General features: G+C 42.1%; 1 protein-coding gene across 1 annotated transcript in view; it reads right to left on the bottom strand.

The window, feature by feature from the left end:
• Positions 1–3,415: 3,415 nt before the first annotated feature.
• The window catches only part of TFF2 (trefoil factor 2), a 39,478-nt gene continuing 23,638 nt past the window's right edge, over positions 3,416–19,255 (bottom strand). The window contains exons 9-11 of the mRNA XM_063304696.1: positions 8,129–8,275; positions 5,226–5,375; positions 3,416–3,719 (exon numbers count right to left, since the gene is read on the bottom strand). Of these exons, the coding sequence (XP_063160766.1) occupies positions 3,712–3,719; positions 5,226–5,375; positions 8,129–8,275 (305 nt within the window). The 3' untranslated portion in view covers positions 3,416–3,711. The remainder of the gene's footprint in view (positions 3,720–5,225; positions 5,376–8,128; positions 8,276–19,255) is intronic.

The raw sequence follows: 19,255 nt of genomic DNA, 5'->3' as shown, positions 1-19,255 counted from the left end.
CATCATAGAAGCCCCTTGATTCCTCTAGGAGCTTCAGGCAGCTCATTTCTTAGCTAACCTAAAGCCACCTATAAGCACTCTGCTGACCACCATGATCAGGAAGGGCACCCATCACTGTTGGAGATCACATCTGGATTTCTACCAGGTTTCTTCCTTTTATATGACCATCTAAGAAAAGGAAGTCAAGTTTTTTGGACCATTCCCATGACAGCAAAATCAATCCTTCAGCTTTTAAACTGCAGCTTCTGGTCATATTGAAGATAGACCTAGTTTTCCACCATTCATTCCTTTTTCAAGAGCATGATCCCTGCCCCCCTACCCTCCACCTTGGTAGAGGGTGGGAAAAGTTTGAGGTAGAGCATATTCTGGACTCTCAGTGCTGAAGGGGTTAGCTTGAGAATTTGATCCTTTGGAAAGACTATTCAGACACCAAAGATTCCAGGAAAAAAAATCAAGAGTCTGGTAGCACATTTTCTGACTAACAACTTTTATTAAAAGGCATAAGTTTTCATTAGCTGCAGCTCACTTTGTAGAGTGGCTGGACTGATGTAAGATTTAAATTGGGTGGGATGGAGGGAAGAGACAGGAAGATAGGATGGTTATGTAGATGCAGTTTACATGTGAGACAGATTACAAGATTGCCTGAACCCTTTTGATGTATGTGAGTTCAACAATTTCTCAGTCAGTGCTGTTAAAGCCCTGCTTTTCTAAAATAATAACTTTGAGGTCTGCTATAGGGTGTCCTGGGAGGTTGGAAGGCTCTGATATTACTTTGTCTTTGTCTGAATCCTGATGTCAAACTTGTGTTCATTAATTCTTCTGTGCAAATGTTGCCCATTTATCTTGTGTACTGTAGAATACAGAAAGGCACTCCTGGCAGATGATGACATGTATCACATTGGAGGAGAAGCATGTAAAGGTGCCTGTAATCCTGAATGTATATTGTTGGGGCCTGTGATGGTGCTGTTGGTGTAGATGTGGGGACGAAGTAGACATTTGGGTCTGTTGCACAGCCTGGTTCCCATCTTGGCATCACTGTCCTGTCTTTCGTGTTGCTTGTGATAATCTGCTTGAGGTTTGGTGGTCGTCTGTATGCCAGTATGAGCTTGCGACTCAGTGCCTGATGGATGAGGCATATTCATCTCACATTTCTATTTTCAGTATCCTCACAAACCCAAGCTGCTTAAGTGGTTGCACAATAAAACTTCCGCAGATGGTGAATGGCACTGAGAAAGAGGGGAATTTGGTAGGTGAAGGAGAAGCTGCAGGTTGGGTGGTTGAAGAGAGAAGTGCAGGGAAAACTTCCTCCTTGCCTCTTGACTCTCAGACTGGAAGAGACTGCTGCCCCAAAGGCAGAGGAAGTTCTGAAATGGTGGCTGTCTCACCAGTTCCAGCTGAAGGCTATCAGACAAAAGCGGAGACTGAAGTGGGAGAGGAAAACCAACCATTTCAGTCCCTCAGGAGGAGTTGCCAATCTCTGTTGAAATGGAGAGAGGAGGGCAAACACCTTCCCTTCCTTCTGCTCTAAGTCAGGAAGAAGGAGGGATGGTTCCTGATCCTTCCTTCTAGACATACGGGGGGCGGGGAAGGGGAAGGGGGAGAATGGATGGTGTGGGAGTTGAACCAGAGTTTCTCAGGACAGAGAAATTGGTTATGTCAGTGACCAGAAGTCCCTTCAGGGCCGGCAAGCACAAAGCAGGAGAAGAAAGAAGTGTCAGATTTAAATTGCAGAAGGTATCAGAGGGGACCACCCTCACATGCTGACAGAGGCTATTCAGCTAGTTAAAGTGGCTTCAACCTAGTAAGAATGTCTTGATGTGGTTTTAATATTATTTTTATCATTACCTGTAGTTCTTGCTTAGTTTTCAAGTTCACTTTTTATACAATCATTTTACTAACCAAACACACATTACGCGCTTCAAGACATTACCAACAACCAAAACCAGAAACCCATACCTCACTGTTTTTATTACACCTTATATATCACTTCCACGTTAAGCTCTTCTTATTCCAATAAGCTTTGCAATGCATCCTCCACTCTCCTGTTTTCCAGTCTTTACCTGATGTGATAAACTCTATGTCATTTCTAGCCAATCTGAATTATGGGACAGTGAAATATAGATCTACGTACTGTATACACCTATGCAATTGCAAGAAACTGATGTAAATCAGACGCTAGGGTTAGTGGTAACAAGTCCTAAAACTCCAAAAGCTCATCCATACATACTGCTGTTAGGGATTATTTGAGGAATAATTTGAAAGTGTAGAGTGTAGAGTTCTTGCCAAGGAAACTGCAGGGACTTGCCTGGGTAGTCTTTGAGAATTGGACACAATTGAACAGATTTAAAAAAAATGAAAGTCACTGATTGGGATTAATTTATGTTATGGAACAACAATTTTCTGTTGTTCCATAAACTGTTAAGGCATCAGACTAGAAACTGGGAGACTGTGAATTCTAGTCCCGCCTTAGGCACAAAGCCAGCTGGTGACCTAGGGCCAGTCACTTTCTGTCAGCCCTAGGAAGAAGCAGGCAATGGCAAGCCACTTCTGAAAAGCTGTCATGAGTGAGGATGGCGAGCAGGGGGTTCCCATCCAGACTGCTAAGCGCATGCATAGCACTGAGGAATTGGGCAGCCATTCAAAGAGACACAGATCAGGACCGCCTTAACCTTTGGGGTTTATATGGCTGGGGTTTTTCCCACGTTTCTTCAGTTTGTTAGGATTCCTGTTATGTACTAGCAATAAACATTAGAGACCAGTTCCTTGTCTCAGAGTGGTTCCTGGCTGTTAGGACAAAAGCCTTGCCAAGGAAACTGCAGGGACTTGCCTGGGTAGTCTTTGAGAATTGGACACAATTGAACAGATTTAAAAAAAATGAAAGTCACTGATTGGGATTAATTTATGTTATGGAACAACAATTTTCTGTTGTTCCATAAACTGATTTCCCCACAATATGTTAAATTGCAGCTCCCAGTATTCCCATCCTGGGATGTTAATTTATTCTGAGGGTGCTGCTCATGTCTTGTTTATAACATCCTGAGCTCTCTATTATTTCAATTAATCTATGTAAAGGAACAATTGAGGTATGGAGGAGAATTATCCTCTGACATTTTCCAAAAAAGTAGGTGTGTCAGCCGGTTGGAGAAAAAAAGCAGATAGATTTATGACATCTTTAAAATTAATTGTAGTAGAATACTATTTAGTATATACAAAAAAATGTAGTGCATAAATATCTGCTGTTATTTAATGTGTTAGAAGTCTTTTATCATTGTCAAGGAATTATAGTAAACTTCATATGATATACAAGATGTTCTATTAGCACAAACACAGTAATGTCCAATGGATTTTGCATGATTTAATTGCATATTATTCATGTGATATATTTCTAATCACAGAAGCACCTTGCAAATGAAACTTTCAGTTACAAAAGTTTAAGGTCTCATCTGTAGGCTACTACATGGATATTAGCACAAGAAGCAGATGTACAATGAATTATAAACATAAATACATTGCTTTTTTAAAATCATGATTGACTTTAGCAGTTGTAAAGAAGTGACATACTGAAACAAAATCTGTAATTAACTGTTTACTATAAAGATGCATTAATGTATCATGGAAACCAAAATTACTACAGCACATGGGATAACATTTTGATTGAATAGTTCTATCAATAGCATGCTCGTTGTGAAAGTTCCTTTCTGAAGCATCATTTTAACACTCTGAAAAAGAAATAAAAGGAAAAAAAAGTCATGGAATCTCAGCTTTTACTCCCATTTCTATCAACCCAAAAAATACTAATATTTTCCTAGGACCATAATTGCAAGTTTTGTCTCCGAATTATTTATCACACTAATTTCTTTCTTTGCCCTTTGATGCTGGTTTCTGCCACAGTGAGTTATTAACAACAATATTGCACCCAGTATTAACAACAACTACTGCACGTGTGTAATGACATAATCTGTGCAAATGTAATTATGTAATTTGTGTCAGTTGTGTAGATGACACATATTGCAGAGTTTGTGTCATTGGCATGATGACTGGTATTCAAAATCAGCTTATGTCAAATTTATTAACATCACAACAAATATAGGGGAACCAAATAATGCTTCTAATTGGCTTTACATTACTCAGCTTTTTCTGAGGTGGTGCCATCCACCACAGGTACCTACACAGGAGTTGGTATGTGTGTATTCAAATGATAAAATATGAATTATGACATCATAACACAAATCCCATGAGTTATCTACTTGCATCTCAAGTTAGGGTACAAGCACAAAAGGTTGGGGTTCAGAACATCCCATTGCAGTACACACTGCATCACTTTTTTGTCATCTCAGTTTGCCCCAGAGACCCATGCCATCCATTTGTGATGGGCTACAACATTCAGAACACCAAAAGCATGGACAACAGCATAATCAAGGATAGTGGTATGATTGATATTTACCACTGTGATCCTTAGCCCACTGTCATTAACCCCATTCTATCCCATCCCTAATTCCACATTAGCAAGACATACATCACTGCCTGCAATGCTTGAGCTGCTCTCAAAACATAGAAATAAAACTGATGGTCTTAAGAGAATCTAGCTGCATTCAGAATCACAACCAATGCTTTTTAACGAAAGCAACCAGTGGTCCATGTTTCAAGAAAATGGGTCATAGATTGCAGATGATATAGCATGAATAAAATGATAATTAAACAAAATGTTTTCCCCCTTTTATACTTCCAGGATAATCTGAAATCTGTGTTTTGAGAAGAGGAGGTAGGAGAGGCCTGGGGATCCCATGCAGACCCTATTATTATTATTATTATTTTGGTTATTTATGTACATCTCCCAGGCTACAATTATTGAAATTGGTGGCATTGTTTCCTGCCATTTTGTGGTGGGAATCACCACCCAAACTGTAGCATAAGCCCTAAAAGAGACTTATGATAGTATAAAAATAATAATAAATAATAAAAATAACTCCTCCTTTCCCAAATGTAAGGCAAAACACCCCCCCCAAATTCCTGCTAGCAGCCCATAAACTAGGAAACAATAAAACATTGATATAAAAAGTGTTCATACATCATTTAAATTCTAAGCTATTGTAAGCAAATGCAATTAAATGGGGAGTTCTCAGAGGTATCTTACTCACAGTGGGAAGCTATTCTGTACTTAGCATGCATCTCCTACAAAATGTTGTTGCATTCATTGAAAGGACAAAACCAGTATTTGTTATTACCCTCTTCCACGCTGATATGAAAAAAGCACCATGGGACACCAGGTGGTTTGCTCTCAAAACAGCACCCTCTCTTTGCACATTCATCAGCAGGGATTCCTGGGTATCCACAGTTCTTCCGGAGTTTCACATCTGTAGGACATACCTTTTTATCTGTTTTGAAAATAAATTAACTCAGGATTAGTGGGTCCTATGCTCAAGGCTAGCTTTAATTTGGTTCTGAATATACTGTAGCTGTGGGTGCTATCTATCTCGGTAACAACGGTTGGGATGTATTGTTGGGTGAAGCCTTCGGGCAGTGCTGTGTTTTCCATGGACAGATAAGTGCTGCCCCTCTGTTTGATTAAAATTCAGACTACGTGAACACATTTACCTGGATTTCTCTGAGATTGTAACAGAGATTGATTTAAAAACTCAGTTTAATGCACCATTCAGAAAAAGGAATCTCCATTATTCCTGAATGTCCATTAAATCTGAAAATACATAACTGACTGCTGTCATATTCCAAATGATGCAAATTACATATTTTGTGTCAATTTATATCATTTGCATAATGACATCATGATGAAATGACATAAATTAACACAAATGATGTAAAAATTTAACAAAACGTATGTAAATGTGAGTACCTTGTCTAGACTACTTCAGATACGATGGACTATCCCATTATTTCAGAGACATGTCTGGATGGAATTTTTCTCTGCTGCATTCAAAGTCCACTAAAAGAAGCCCCATTAAATGGACATTTTACTTTATTCCATCATAGTAATTCTCAACTCATCTGAGCAGAAGGAATAAGAACTAAAAATATCCTAGCAGTTTGAAGTAATACATTATGTAAATATGTATCAAATTATTGAGAAATTCAAAACAATTGCAATAACATGTTGCAAACTATGCTGTGTTGTTTAGGAAACCATTTCAGTGCTGTGTTGAAGTATTTAAATTCTCACCTTAAGGTAGCTCTAATTAATAACCTGTCTACCTGGGCTTGGGTTGTAACGATTGTCAAAAGCAGCTTGGGTTCTGTTACCTCCCCAAAAGGACTTTATCATGTAGTTATGTTGCTTTTAAGCAGTGTTCCAAAAGAATACCTCTTATCAGGAAATTACTATCAATCTTCAGCCAAGAGGACTATTTATTTCGCAGATTTCAACCCCTAAATATGTACATGCTGTAGTAGAGTAGGAATAAATACTGTAAACAGACAAAACCAAGTAAGCAGGACTTAAGTAAGTACTAGTGGCTAAGCTGCTGTGCTAGAAACCAGGAGATTGAGAGTTCTAGTCCTGCCTTAGGCATGAAAGCCGGCTGGGTGACCTTGGGGCAGTCCCTCTCTCTCAGCCCAACCCACTTCACAGGGTTGTTGTTGTGGGAAAAACAGGAGGAGAAAGGTATGTTCACCGCCTTGAGTTATTTATAAAAATAATAAAAGTGGGATAAAAATTAATTAAATAAATAAATAAATAAATAAATAAATAAGAATTGCCAGAGGACTAATGAATGATATAGATTACTCTCACAGCACTCCCTGCCTTGAGAGATAAAGATAAAATCAAGGTTGCATGTTTCCATAAAACTCAAAATCTAATGTGTAGCTTTGTAGAACTTCTCTTGATGGACCTTGATTGCAACAATTCAATTTTAATCAATTTGCTTGTCCTGTGCAGTGGTTGAGATTTGTTCCAAAAGGGAGCTTTAAAGGTGAAGGTGTGGGAATGTAACACCTGTCTTTAAAACATAGCTCTTTAAAACAGCTATGTGTGGCTGCATAAGGCAGCTGTGTGATCCCAGGAAAAGGCATGGCCACATTGAAAAGATACAAACAGGAGTTACATTTGCAGTCTGCCACTAAAACTCCTGGAATTGAATCAGAGGTGCTACACAGCTCCAATTTTTACTTGGCTTTTTTGCTCAAGCAGGCAGCATACCTCATTATCACAAATTTGCTTAGATATTTCATATCTGGATCATCTTTAGATCCAATTAGCTTAAATAACGCCTGTCTGAACTTCAGCTGCTTCCGTCTGTGAGTCCAGGACTTAGTTTATCAACTAGCTGTAGTTTGGAAAGTGGATTTACATATACTGTATAATTTGGGCAACCTCATGGGTGCGCCTGTACAGTCATAGGATTTGCAGTACTCTTCAACTAGCTTCCAAATTTGCCTCTACCATCACTGAAGGTTGATATTCTTTCTAGATAATAATTTTCCATATATAAAACATGGTTCAGGCCATGATGAGAGAAACTTTCTAAGATACCAATATGGCATGGTAGTAGCAAAAAGAAAGCCTAGCCACTAGCTTGACACTAAATGAGATCTTATCTTACATTACATTACAGAATTTTGTCATGACTTGTATCAGCTTAGTTCCTCACCAGTTCACATTGAAGACAGAAGAGGCTTCAAGAAAGAAACATTGACGTATGCTAGTAATAGTAAAAGTATAGAGCATAGTATATAGGTAATGCTAATAGAGTAATAGATAATAGTAATAGAGTATAGTATATTGAATAGTAATAGTATAGAGTATGGTAAATTGAATAGTAATAGTACAGTAATAGTAATAGTAATTATCATTGTAATAGTATAGAGATAGCAATATAACAGAATATAGGAAGCACTCACATATTGTTTTTGTATGTTTGTTTTTACAAAATGAAACACCTCCCCAACCCTTATAAGGGGATATAAAGAAACTAGCCATCCAGGGTCCAGTGCTTTTATGTCTCTCTTGGAGTCTGGGTCGATCTAACCGGCTACAGTTAAAAAAAACCCATGACACTGTCACACTACTACTGCCAGCAAAGTAGCTGTTAACAGAGTTCTTCCTGATGAGAGGCCTTATCTATTCCAGTAATTTGGATACCATTTAAGAGCTGGAAAAGTCTGGATAGATTACATTTTGGAGGGGCTGGTTTAAAGCACCAAGGGACTTCCGGCACTGCTGAACTGAAGCAACATCCTGAATTTCTGCATTGTTGAGGAGTGATTCCAGGAGATCCACAGTTAAATCGTTTCTGGGGATCAACATCACACCGGCATTCCGCTGTGGAAGACAAAACTAATGGTTATCCAATATCTCCAATGTTTGGCAAATGATTTCTTCAGCTACCAATATCTAAGCCAATAAAACCAAGATTATGGCAACCAGCTTGACTGATAACTGGCAAATAGAGGGAGAAAATGTAGAAGCAGTGAAAGACTTTGTATTCCTAGGTGCAAAGATTACTGCAGATGCTGACTGCAGTCAGGAAATCAGAAGACGCTTCATCCTTGGGAGAAGAGCAATGACAAATCTCGATAAAATAGTTAAGAGCAGAGACATCACACTGACAACAAAGGTCCGCATAGTTAGAGCAATGGTGTTCCCCGTAGTAACATACGGCTGTGAGAGCTGGACCATAAGGAAGGCTGAGCGAAGGAAGATCGATGCTTTTGAACTGTGGTGTTGGAGGAAAATTCTGAGAGTGCCTTGGACTGCAAGAAGATCCAACCAGTCCATCCTCCAGGAAATAAAGCCAGACTGCTCACTTGAGGGAACGATATTAAATGCAAAACTGAAATACTTTGGACACATAATGAGAAGACAGGACACCCTGGAGAAGGTGCTGATGCTAGGGAGAGTGGAAGGCAAAAGGAAGAGGGGCCGACCAAGGGCAAGGTGGATGGATGATATTCTAGAGGTGACGGACTCATGCCTGGGGAGCTGGGGGTGTTGACGACCGACAGGAAGCTCTGGCGTGGGCTGGTCCATGAAGTCACAAAGAGTCGGAAGTGACTAAACGAATAAACAACAACAACAAAAAGAATGCTGGCACAGTATCTTAATAAAGATGCAGAACTTCAGGAATGCATAAAATATAGTGCCTCCTCACACTTAAGCTATGGTTGTATCCTACTTTTGACAAGTGAGGAAGTATGCTGCCTATTGTCCCCAGTTCCCATTTTTAAACACTGCTGCAAAAGATTAATGTAACAATTGGCTACTTCATAGCTGGTTTCTTTTAAAAGACACCTTGCAAATGGCACATTGCTCCATTCTGAGTTAGCAGAATCAATAAAACCAAGATATCTTTTTGCTTGGCTAATTCCTTGATGCTGAATTAGTTGAATAGTTGTTATGTCCTATTTTGAATGTTTTGCCATTGACATACTTAACCCAAGATGGGAAGTTTTAAGAGCCTCAGAGTTTCTTCTTTAGTTTCATTATTCTGGATTCAGTAATGCCTGGGAAGCTCTTAAACTTGTAATATTATGCCAAAGCACATGGCTATTAAGTTTTAATGCAGCCTCCCCTAACCAACTGCCTTCTAGATGTGTTGAACCTTCATGGTGTCCAGCCAGCATGGTCTTTGAGACCAACTTATGGCTCCAAATTAGAAGAGATGTTTGATCTTATGACATTCTCTGTAGAGGCAGCAACAATACAGAGGATCAAGTGCTGGAATCCCCTCCACCTCAGCACAAGAAAAAGATGTTGGGGTTCCTTTGTTTCCCTTATCTACAGTTTTATAAACACTGCGGAGAGAATGGCTATTGACATACAATTAGAATTGTTTGTGGGATTTCATTAAGAAGCTAATATCTTTTTCCAGATGTCTACATATTCCCAGCACTATAGGTTTCCTTTATCTGTTTGTAATGCTGGAACTAAATAAATTATACTTCTGCTCATTACCCCCAAAATGCAGTTTCCTCCTATGTAGCTATTATTCAGTGAGCACAGGACATGGAATAATAATCCTAAAATAAGAGCAATTCCGCAGTAGAACAGTGAAGCGATTATTGAGAGAAATAATAAGCTCCCTTTCACTGGATATATTCAATTGACAGTCATCAATTGGGGATGCTTGAATTTGAATTCCTGCACTAAGAACTGCTGGACAGCCCTTTCTCACTCCTGTTTAATAATTCTGTATTGTAAAGCATGCATGCATAATTTAATCCCTAGTTGATGAATGGATCTCTAAACTATAAGGTTTAGCCATAGCAGAAATAAATGTATCTAGAAGATTCAAAATATTGGCAGTGAGTTAAATGTCTAAGTATTAGCTGTGAGTTAAAATGTCCTATTTAGTGTCTTCCATTCACTAAAACATTATAACAAAACACTAGTTATAAACTAAAATACTTACGTGGAGCTTTTCCCCCTTCAAGCAGTACGCTGCAACCTAAAATTAAAATGAGTAGGCATAACCAGACCCTTTTCTGATTCATCATAGCCTACAGCTCTTGGAAAGTAAGGACTTGAATTAAGGAGAGTATTATGCAGCATATATGGAGCTTATTTTATACCATAATGTTTGCATACTTCATTCAGATAACAAATTTCCTGTTAAGCTCCACCTCAAGCAATCAGAAAATGTAACTTAGATTTTGTTAGATATGTGGTGGAGGTACCCAGATAATATTTACGAGGGGAAGATAATAAATGTTAGTCAGCCATTTTTATTAGCCAAGATGGGCCATTAACCATCTGTCGCATATCTGAACAGTTTCAGATGAAATAAATTTTAGAAAGCTAAGAAGGCATGCCTTTAAAAAAAAAAAATCCCTCAGCTTCACACCAGCACAAATTTGCCAGAAAAGCTTTTATCCCCTTCCCTGTTTCAAGCTGTGTCACTTGGAAGATGCTTCTTTCCAAAACTTTCTACCCTATTCCTTCTGGTACTTTCTGTTGGCTAGGAGCTGCAAGCAACATGGATGCTGGTTTAGGAAAACTATGCAGAGTTTTCATTTCTCTGATGTCTATGCTGGCAGGGGTGGTGGTGGTATTACTAGATTTAAGATGTTAATCCCTAACTTTATAGCTCTGCACAACGTGAGGTCAGAACATTTCCAAGAATGACTCCCCATGTGATACTGCCCTGGAGTTTAACTTTGGCATTTTTCTTTAGGGTGCTCCTGCCAGGGGAAAGTAAGGGCCTTTTTAATTCTGGGGCCCAGTTTATGGACTGTTCACCCACAAGGAGGCATTCTTAACTTCCATGTTGATTTCTTTTTGGCAGCAGGTTAAGATAGTCCTCTTCTCCTAGGTAAAGTTCATGCCCACATTAATTATGTATTTCTTCTTATTAAAGTATGTTATTTGATGAAGTTTTTAAAGGTTAATAAAAGAACTCCAAGCAGCTAACAGCAATCTTGCAGAGTAGAAGCGTGAACCAGGTACGCCCAGATGACCAGATGTGGTTTGGAGCCCACCGGGAGCGGGGGTGAAAGACTTCGGGGTCAAATTCGACGGGAACCCAGCAACATTACCCTTCTTCCTGACAAACGCAAGGAACTACATGGAAGAATTTGGGCCATATTTCTGCTCAGAAAAGGGCAAAATTAATGCCATTGCGAACAAACTTAAAGGAAGGGCGGCTGACTGGTATGTGCAACTATGCCAGGCAGATGCCCCAGAGCTCGATAACTTCGATGAGTTCCTCTGGGCACTAAATCTGCACTTCAGAGACCCCATGGAAAAGGAGAGAGCGAAGAGATCCCTAAGGGGAATCAGCCAAGGGCAACGATCCATAGCAGATTGTGCCATGGACTTTAAAGCACTGGCTGGAAAGGTGGTGGACTGGTCACAGTCTACCCTAATTGAACATTTCAAAGAGGGCCTGAACTTGAACATTCTGAGATGGGCATTATGCAGAGATGACCCAAACATTCTACACAAGTGGATACTGCTGGCCGGTAAGGCGGAAAATGCCCAGGAAACCTTCCTACAAGCCAAGAGGGTGGCGCAACAAGAGGCGACGGTAAAGGGACCCCGAACCGCTGCAGGACTGGTGAGGACAACATCCCAACCCTGGAGAGAGGAGAGGGAGAGACGGTTCACCAGGGGGCAATGCCTTCGATGCGGGAAAGAGGACCACAAAGCAGCGGCGTGCCCGAAAACAAAGGGAGTTGACAGACCAGGAAAAACACTGGGCAAACCACCCACAGCGCCCAAAAAAGATGCCAGCGGCCAGGGGAGAGATCGGAGCAAAAGAACTACCTTACTCCAGTGATGAGGAGGAGAACGACCAAGTAGAACTGGCGGGAAACGCCAGCCACCTGCCCTAAGAAGCGCCAGAGGGCAGGTGGAGGAGGAGAATGGGCGCAGCGACATCTGGGTGAGTGCCAACTATCCCACGCTGTACGTAAAAGTTAAGCTAAAGTCCATTGAGAAGTCGATTGAAGTCTGGGCCCTAATAGACTCGGGCTGTTCTAGGTGCCTAATGCCCCTGGACGTGGTTGCCGATTTAAATCTCTGCTGCTGTCCACTTCAGCACCACATAGTGTTCACACAATTGGACGGTTCGGCAGCGGGAGGGGGCCCGGTCACCCAATTCACCGAAGAAGTGGCACTGCAGTTAGGCAGTCACCGGGAGAGACTGAAATTTGTCATAGCACCGGTGGGCCAACCTTTAATCATCTTAGGCATTCCGTGGCTGGTACGAAGGAACCCCTACATAAATTGGGAAACCAGGACGATCACGTTTACAGACGGCTTCTACCAAGCACCTACAGGGGACCGAATTCCCCGTGCTGCAGTGGGGAGGGCGGCGTCTACAACCACACACCTGCCTGCAGCGGCCCTGGAAGGCTTGCCAGACAGGTACGTGGAGTTTGCAGATGTGTTCGGGGAGAAAGAAGCAGACAAACTCCCACCCCACAGAAAGACTGACTGTGCGATAGAACTGGTCCCTAACACACCCTTGCCAAAGCCCAAAATTTACGCAATGACCCAGAAAGAACTGGCAGCATTGCGGGAGTTTGTGGACAAGAATTTAGCACGAGGCTTCATCAAGCCCGCAAACTCGCCAGTTGGAGCCCCAGTGTTGTTCAGAGAAAAAAAGGATGGGACATTAAGACTCTGTATGGACTACCGCGGATTGAATGCAGCTTCCATATCCAACAAATATCCTTTGCCCCTAATCAAAGACATATTAGCATATCTGGCAAAGGGGAAAATATTCTCTAAACTGGACTTGCGAGAAGCCTATTTTCGCATACGCATACGGGAGGGGGATGAGTGGAAGACGGCCTTCAATTGCCCACTGGGATCATTCCAATATAAGGTGTTACCGTTTGGTTTGGCAGGGGCACCGGGGGTATTTATGCAATTGATTAACGAGGTCTTGCACGAACACTTGTTCAAGGGGGTCCTGGTGTATTTAGATGATGTATTAATATATTCTGAGACTGAAGAGGAGCACGAACGCTTGGTTAAACAGGTGCTCAAGAAACTCCGCAAAGCCGAGCTATTCGCCAAGCTTTCTAACTGCGAGTTTCATAAATCTCAGATAGATTATCTGGGCTATAGAATCTCTGAGAGGGGCATCGAAATGGACCCTGGGAAAGTCCAGGCCATCCTGGCATGGGAGCGCCCATGCACTAGGAGGCAACTACAAAGTTTCCTGGGATTTACTAATTTTTACAGGGGGTTCATCAAGGGACTAGTGGAAATCATTTTGCCCGTAACTAATTTACTCCGCACCAAGGGTTTGGGAGACACGCGCAAAGCACAAAACCCAGGAGCGCTACTTAACTGGACACCTGAATGCCAAAGGGCTTTTGATCACCTCAAAAGCCTGTTCACAGCCGAACCGGTGCTACAACACCCCGACCCCACCAAGCCCTTTGTAGTCCAAGTGGATGCTTCCGATTTCTCAATTGGGACGCTCTTGCCTCAGAGGGATTTAAATGATCAGCTGAAGCCTTGCACGTACCTCTCCCACAAGTTCTCCAAAAGAGAACGGAGATGGCATGTATGGGAGAAAGAGGCTTTTGCTGTCAAAGCTGCCTTAGAGGCATGGCGACACCTCCTGGAAGGGGCCACTTGCCCCTTTGAGGTCTGGACAGACCACAAAAACCTGGAAGTGCTCAGTACCCCGAAACGCCTCAGCCCCAAGCAGGTTCGCTGGGCTCAGTTTTTCAGCTGCTTCAATTTTAAGCTGAAGTTCATACCAGGAAGAAAGAACTTCTTAGCTGACGCTCTCTCTAGGTGGCCCCAGGATGCCAGTCAGGCATCTGACATTATAGGTACTGTGTGGACTGACACACAGCTGGGTTGCCAAGCTGTCACGTGCAGCCAAAAGGGAATGCAGCGGACTCTGGCACAACCACCCGCAAGGGGAGGGAGACGCAGGTCAATTTCATCGCAATTGCAACAGCAGTTCGTACAAGCCTTAAAAACGGCTACATGGTTGCAAACCAATAAAAACAATGTTTCTTTTGAAAATGATTTGGCCTGGAAACAAAATAGCCTGTACATGCCGGAGCAATTGCGAGCAGAGGTTCTGAGACGTTCTCACGATGACAAAACGGCAGGGCACTTTGGCTTTGTGAAAACGTTACATCTGGTAAGGTGACAATTCTGGTGGCCTACACTTAGGAGGGATGTAAAAGATTATGTCGCTGCTTGCCCTACATGTGCTATGGCCAAGTGAAAAGTGGGGAAGCCCCAGGGACTATTGCAGCTGGTGGCAAGTCCCTCCCGTCCTTGGGAGGAAATCTCGATGGATTTCATAGTAGACTTGCCACCCAGCCAGCGGAAAACGGTCATCTGGGTGGTTAAAGACTACTTTTCGAAACAGGCACATTTTATTCCATGCACCTCCATTCCCTCCGCTCAACAGCTGGCACGCCTCTTTTTAAATCACATCTACAAATTACACAGTACCCCCTCCCACTTGGTCACAGATAGGGGTACACAATTTACCTCACAATTCTAGAAAGCATTTTTGAAGTTGATTGGCACCAAGCAGGCATTGTCCACCGCTTGGCACCCCCACACGGACGGCTCTACGAAGATCCTTAACTCCACCCTGGAGCAATTTTTGCGCTCCTTCATAAGCTACCAGCAAGATGATTGGGTAGACTTACTCCCCTTTGCTGAGGTGGCATATAACAATGCAGTGCACCAGAGCACGGGCTACACCCCCTTCCGGGTAGTCTATGGTCGAGACTTCGTTCTGATCCTGGAGTTGCCACAGCCAACTGCCCCGTCTTGTTCCCCAGATGACTGGGCGGCTCAGCTAGCCAACGTTTGGCTAATCATTCAGCTGGCTCTCTCCAAAGCCCAAGCAACCTACAAGCGTTATGCAGACAACCACAGGGCTGCGCAACCAGACTTCAAAGTGGGAGATAAGGTCTACCTCTCCACTAAGTTCATTAAGTCGCCGCAGCCCTCAAAGAAGTTAGCCCCCAAGTTCATTGGCCCTTTTCCAATAGTGGAAATAATCAACCCGGTAACTTTCAAGTTAGAATTGCCACACAACTTGAAACGCATACACCCGGTGTTCCATTGTGCCTTACTGAAACCGGTTACCTCCTCAAAGTGGCACAACAACAAAACCCCCCCGCCTCCTCCCATCATGATCGATGGGCAACAGCACTTTGAAATAAAGGAGGTTCTAGATTCCCGAAGGCTACGGGGCACCCTTCAGTACCTGGTCCACTGGAGACATTTCCCCCACCCTGAGTGGGTGCATGCCCAGGATGTCTCAGCGCAACGGCTTGTCAAACGCTTCCATGCAGCATATCCTTCCAAACCGGCACCTTGAAGTTTTTTGGGGGGAGGCAGTATGTCATGTCCCCCGTTGCGATGTATACATACATCACAACGGGGAACATGCCTTCCCGGGGAAGGGGAGGAAGGAGGAAGGAATCAGTGATAATCTCAATAACACTAAAAGACAAATACAAATAAAGGACAAAGGAACCATACCTTTGTTCTGACCTGAAAAGCCATCATCCTATCTCCCTGACTTCTCTGCATTACCACGGGGGATGCACCTGCTCTGGACACAGGAAGAGGACAGAGGCAATCAGCGCTAATCCCCCCGATCGCCCATCGAGACTCCGGAATCGCACCCTGATCGCCCATCAAGACTCCGGATCAGGACTTTGGGACAATAGCAGGTGGGGAAGGATCAGGTCCGCACCATGGGTATTTACCGGATACCTCGCACGTCATGTGCTCATTCCCGTCTTTTTCCGTGTATGCATTCTATTCCCAATAAACCGGAAATCCTTAGCCCTGACTAGTGAGTCTGTGTTTCTTTGGGGATAAGGCAACCATCACAGTAATCTACACAGACTGACGCATTATGTGAGTCATACAGTAGCTCATAGGATAGCTCTTATCAATGGACTTATTCTACATTAAATATCTTGTTATCTCCCTTTAACTTTTAAATTATGTATACATTCCATACAACATAACCATGCTCTGACCTAAGTCAATGTAATCTTTATATACAAATGTAAATATAGGGCTGTTTCCGACAAACAGATCTGAAGCAAGTTTTCAATTTTTTTTAAAAAAGCAACACTGTAGAAGAATCACCTCTTAAAATGCTGATATATGCAGTATATAGAAACATAGTGGCAGGGTGTAAGATGCAGGCAGGAACAGCATACACTGAACAGCACAACCAAGTACCTGGCATTCTGTACAGGAACGTCTGCACAGTATATGGGATGGACCCTCCCAAGTCCAGATGGGAGATTCCACAGGAGGTTGTGGAGAATAACAGGGCTAAGATCCTGTGGGACTTCCAGATCCAGACAGACAGGCAGGTACTGGCCAATCAACCAGACATCATGGTAGTAGACAAGGACCAGAAGACAGTGGTGATGATAGATGTAGTGGTGCCAAGTGACAGCAACATCAGGAGGAAGGAGAACCTGAAGTACCAGGACCAGAAGGAGGAACTAGAGAGGATGTGGAAAGTGAAGGCCAAAGTGGTTCCAGTGGTGGTAGCAGAACTTGGAGCTGTGACTCCCCAGCTGGGAGAGTGGCTCCAACAGATCCCAGGAACAACATCAGAGCTCTCTGTCCAGATGACTGAAGTGCTAGGAACAGCTAAGATACTGCACAGAACCCTCAAACTCCCAGGCCCCTGGTAGAGGACCTGAGGTTGAGGAAGACATATACCACCCAAGTGGTGAGAAGGGGACATTTTTATATATAGCTTTTTCAAGTACAATTATTTTAATTTATTACAAAATGCTTCAGATTCTGCTTTTCAGGGAGGCAAACCTCAATAAGGGGAAAAAAAATCACTTCTTAGGGGTCAATAACTTGCCTTTTTGCCAGTCTTCTTTTCATAGTTTTTGTATGGTACACAACCTATTCCTTCCAGAGTAGCTTTGAACATTCAGAAAGAAGAGTGTGTGTGTGTGTGTGTGAGTGTGTGATGTGTACCTCACATTTAAGTTTTAAATTCTTTGAATTTCATTTTAAAGAAATAGCATAATAATGATGTGTTACACACAAAAGAGACACCAATGTAGATCCTATCTTACTTACTGTAATAATAGAAATAGAAATAATATAATATAAATATCATAGAAATAATATATTATTTATAGTGTGTGTGTGTATGTATTAGAAGTAATAGAAATAATAGAAATAGAAGGCATGCTGTGGGTCCCGTCTGCTGGGGACTTACACTTGGCAGGTCCCAGGAGGTGGGCCTTCTCTGCCATGGTGCCCGCCTTATGGAACATTCTCCTCCCGTAGTGAGGTTAGCTCCATAATGTTCAGGAAGTCCCTTGAGATCTGGTTATGTCATCAGGCCTGGGGGTCCCAGGAAACCAGTGATATTGTAAGATGGCTCCACTATTGTGGTTGATATATTTACTCTCTCTGTCTTTTGGTTTATATAGTTTAATTTTTAATAATGATTGTTTTATTTTTTATAATGATTGTTTTTATATATTTGTTGTTTTACTCAATTGTTGTATGCCACCCAGTCACTTCTTGTGAGATGGGTGGCCATATAAATTTGATAGATAGATAGATAGATAGATAGATAGATAGATAGATAGATAGATAGATAGATAGCCAAATCACATGTGGGGAGAGTTCTGTGAGGTGTTTTGTATTTGTATACAAAGTCTCTGAGAAAGGCCTTTATTAAACACAACATATGCAGTGCCCATAAACAGATATTACTGATTTCTTTCCTCTTGGATATGGAGGTGTTGGCTAGCAGCTGAAATGGACTTAGACAACAACTTATTATTGAAGTTGAGTTTTGGTTTTAGGAAAACCCAATATGGGTTAGTAAATGTGAGTTAGATTAGTTTGTAGCAAGTGGAAAGTCTGCCAAAAATAATTGTTTGGGCACTACTTGAAGAAGCATGCTGAAGAAGATGAGGTACCATGGGACCTTGTTACTCACCACAGAAAGCTCTTGATGGAGCTGAAGATGATGGAAGATAAGGCTTACCAGCTACAGGAAGACAGTGAACTACCAGCCTGACTGATGGAGGGATGCCATTCAGCATAACCTAAATCCTTTCTTAACTCTAGATAGAAATAATTCTATTCAGAAACATAGAGGGGTCAGATCCCTCAGACCCATGTATGTACCCCATCACATGGTTATCATCTCAGCTACAGGCAAAATACAGAATTGCATCAATGACCTGGCTCCAGGTCAATGACCAGTGCCGGCTTTTATTTGGATATTGCCACACTCCCCAAGTATTGTTAGGGTGAAGTAGTGCTTGTTAATCCCAAATGTCCATTAAATTTGAAAAATACTTTGCTTATATGTAAAAAGCACATCTGCCATTAAGCACTTGATAAAAGTATCCATTGGATCTCTTGGTTCTTTTAGAACAGCAGGGCTTGGTGCTGCAGCTTCCCTGATGGGAATGGTAAGTTTTGGAGCAGCACTTTCTTGTTGTCGCCCACGGCTAATCCACCTTCTTTGTCACTTTCCAGCTCTAAAGAATTGAATTAAATTAGAAGCAAATACAGAGGCAAAGGCTGGTAAATGGGAGCAGTGGGGATGTAACAGAACAAAGCCAAAGGGGTAAAAAAAATCCCTCTCTCTCCTTCTCCAAGACACAGGATTCAAATTTGACTTCCACCATTCAACCTTTAATAGTCAACTGAAATTTCTAGCTCACAAAAGTCATAGTATTATGATCTTACAATATTAATCTGTGGACCAAAGTAGGGTGGCTAACCGTGCCACATTCTGGGTTTGGCAATGTACCTGAGGAATCAGACTGAATCTAGTGGGTTAGA

The sequence above is a fragment of the Candoia aspera genome, chromosome 5 (assembly GCF_035149785.1).
Source record: "Candoia aspera isolate rCanAsp1 chromosome 5, rCanAsp1.hap2, whole genome shotgun sequence".
In the NCBI taxonomy this organism is placed as follows: Eukaryota; Metazoa; Chordata; class Lepidosauria; order Squamata; family Boidae; genus Candoia; species Candoia aspera.
Note: the sequence above shows the minus strand (reverse complement) of the source record. Positions and strands in the feature narration are given on the sequence as shown.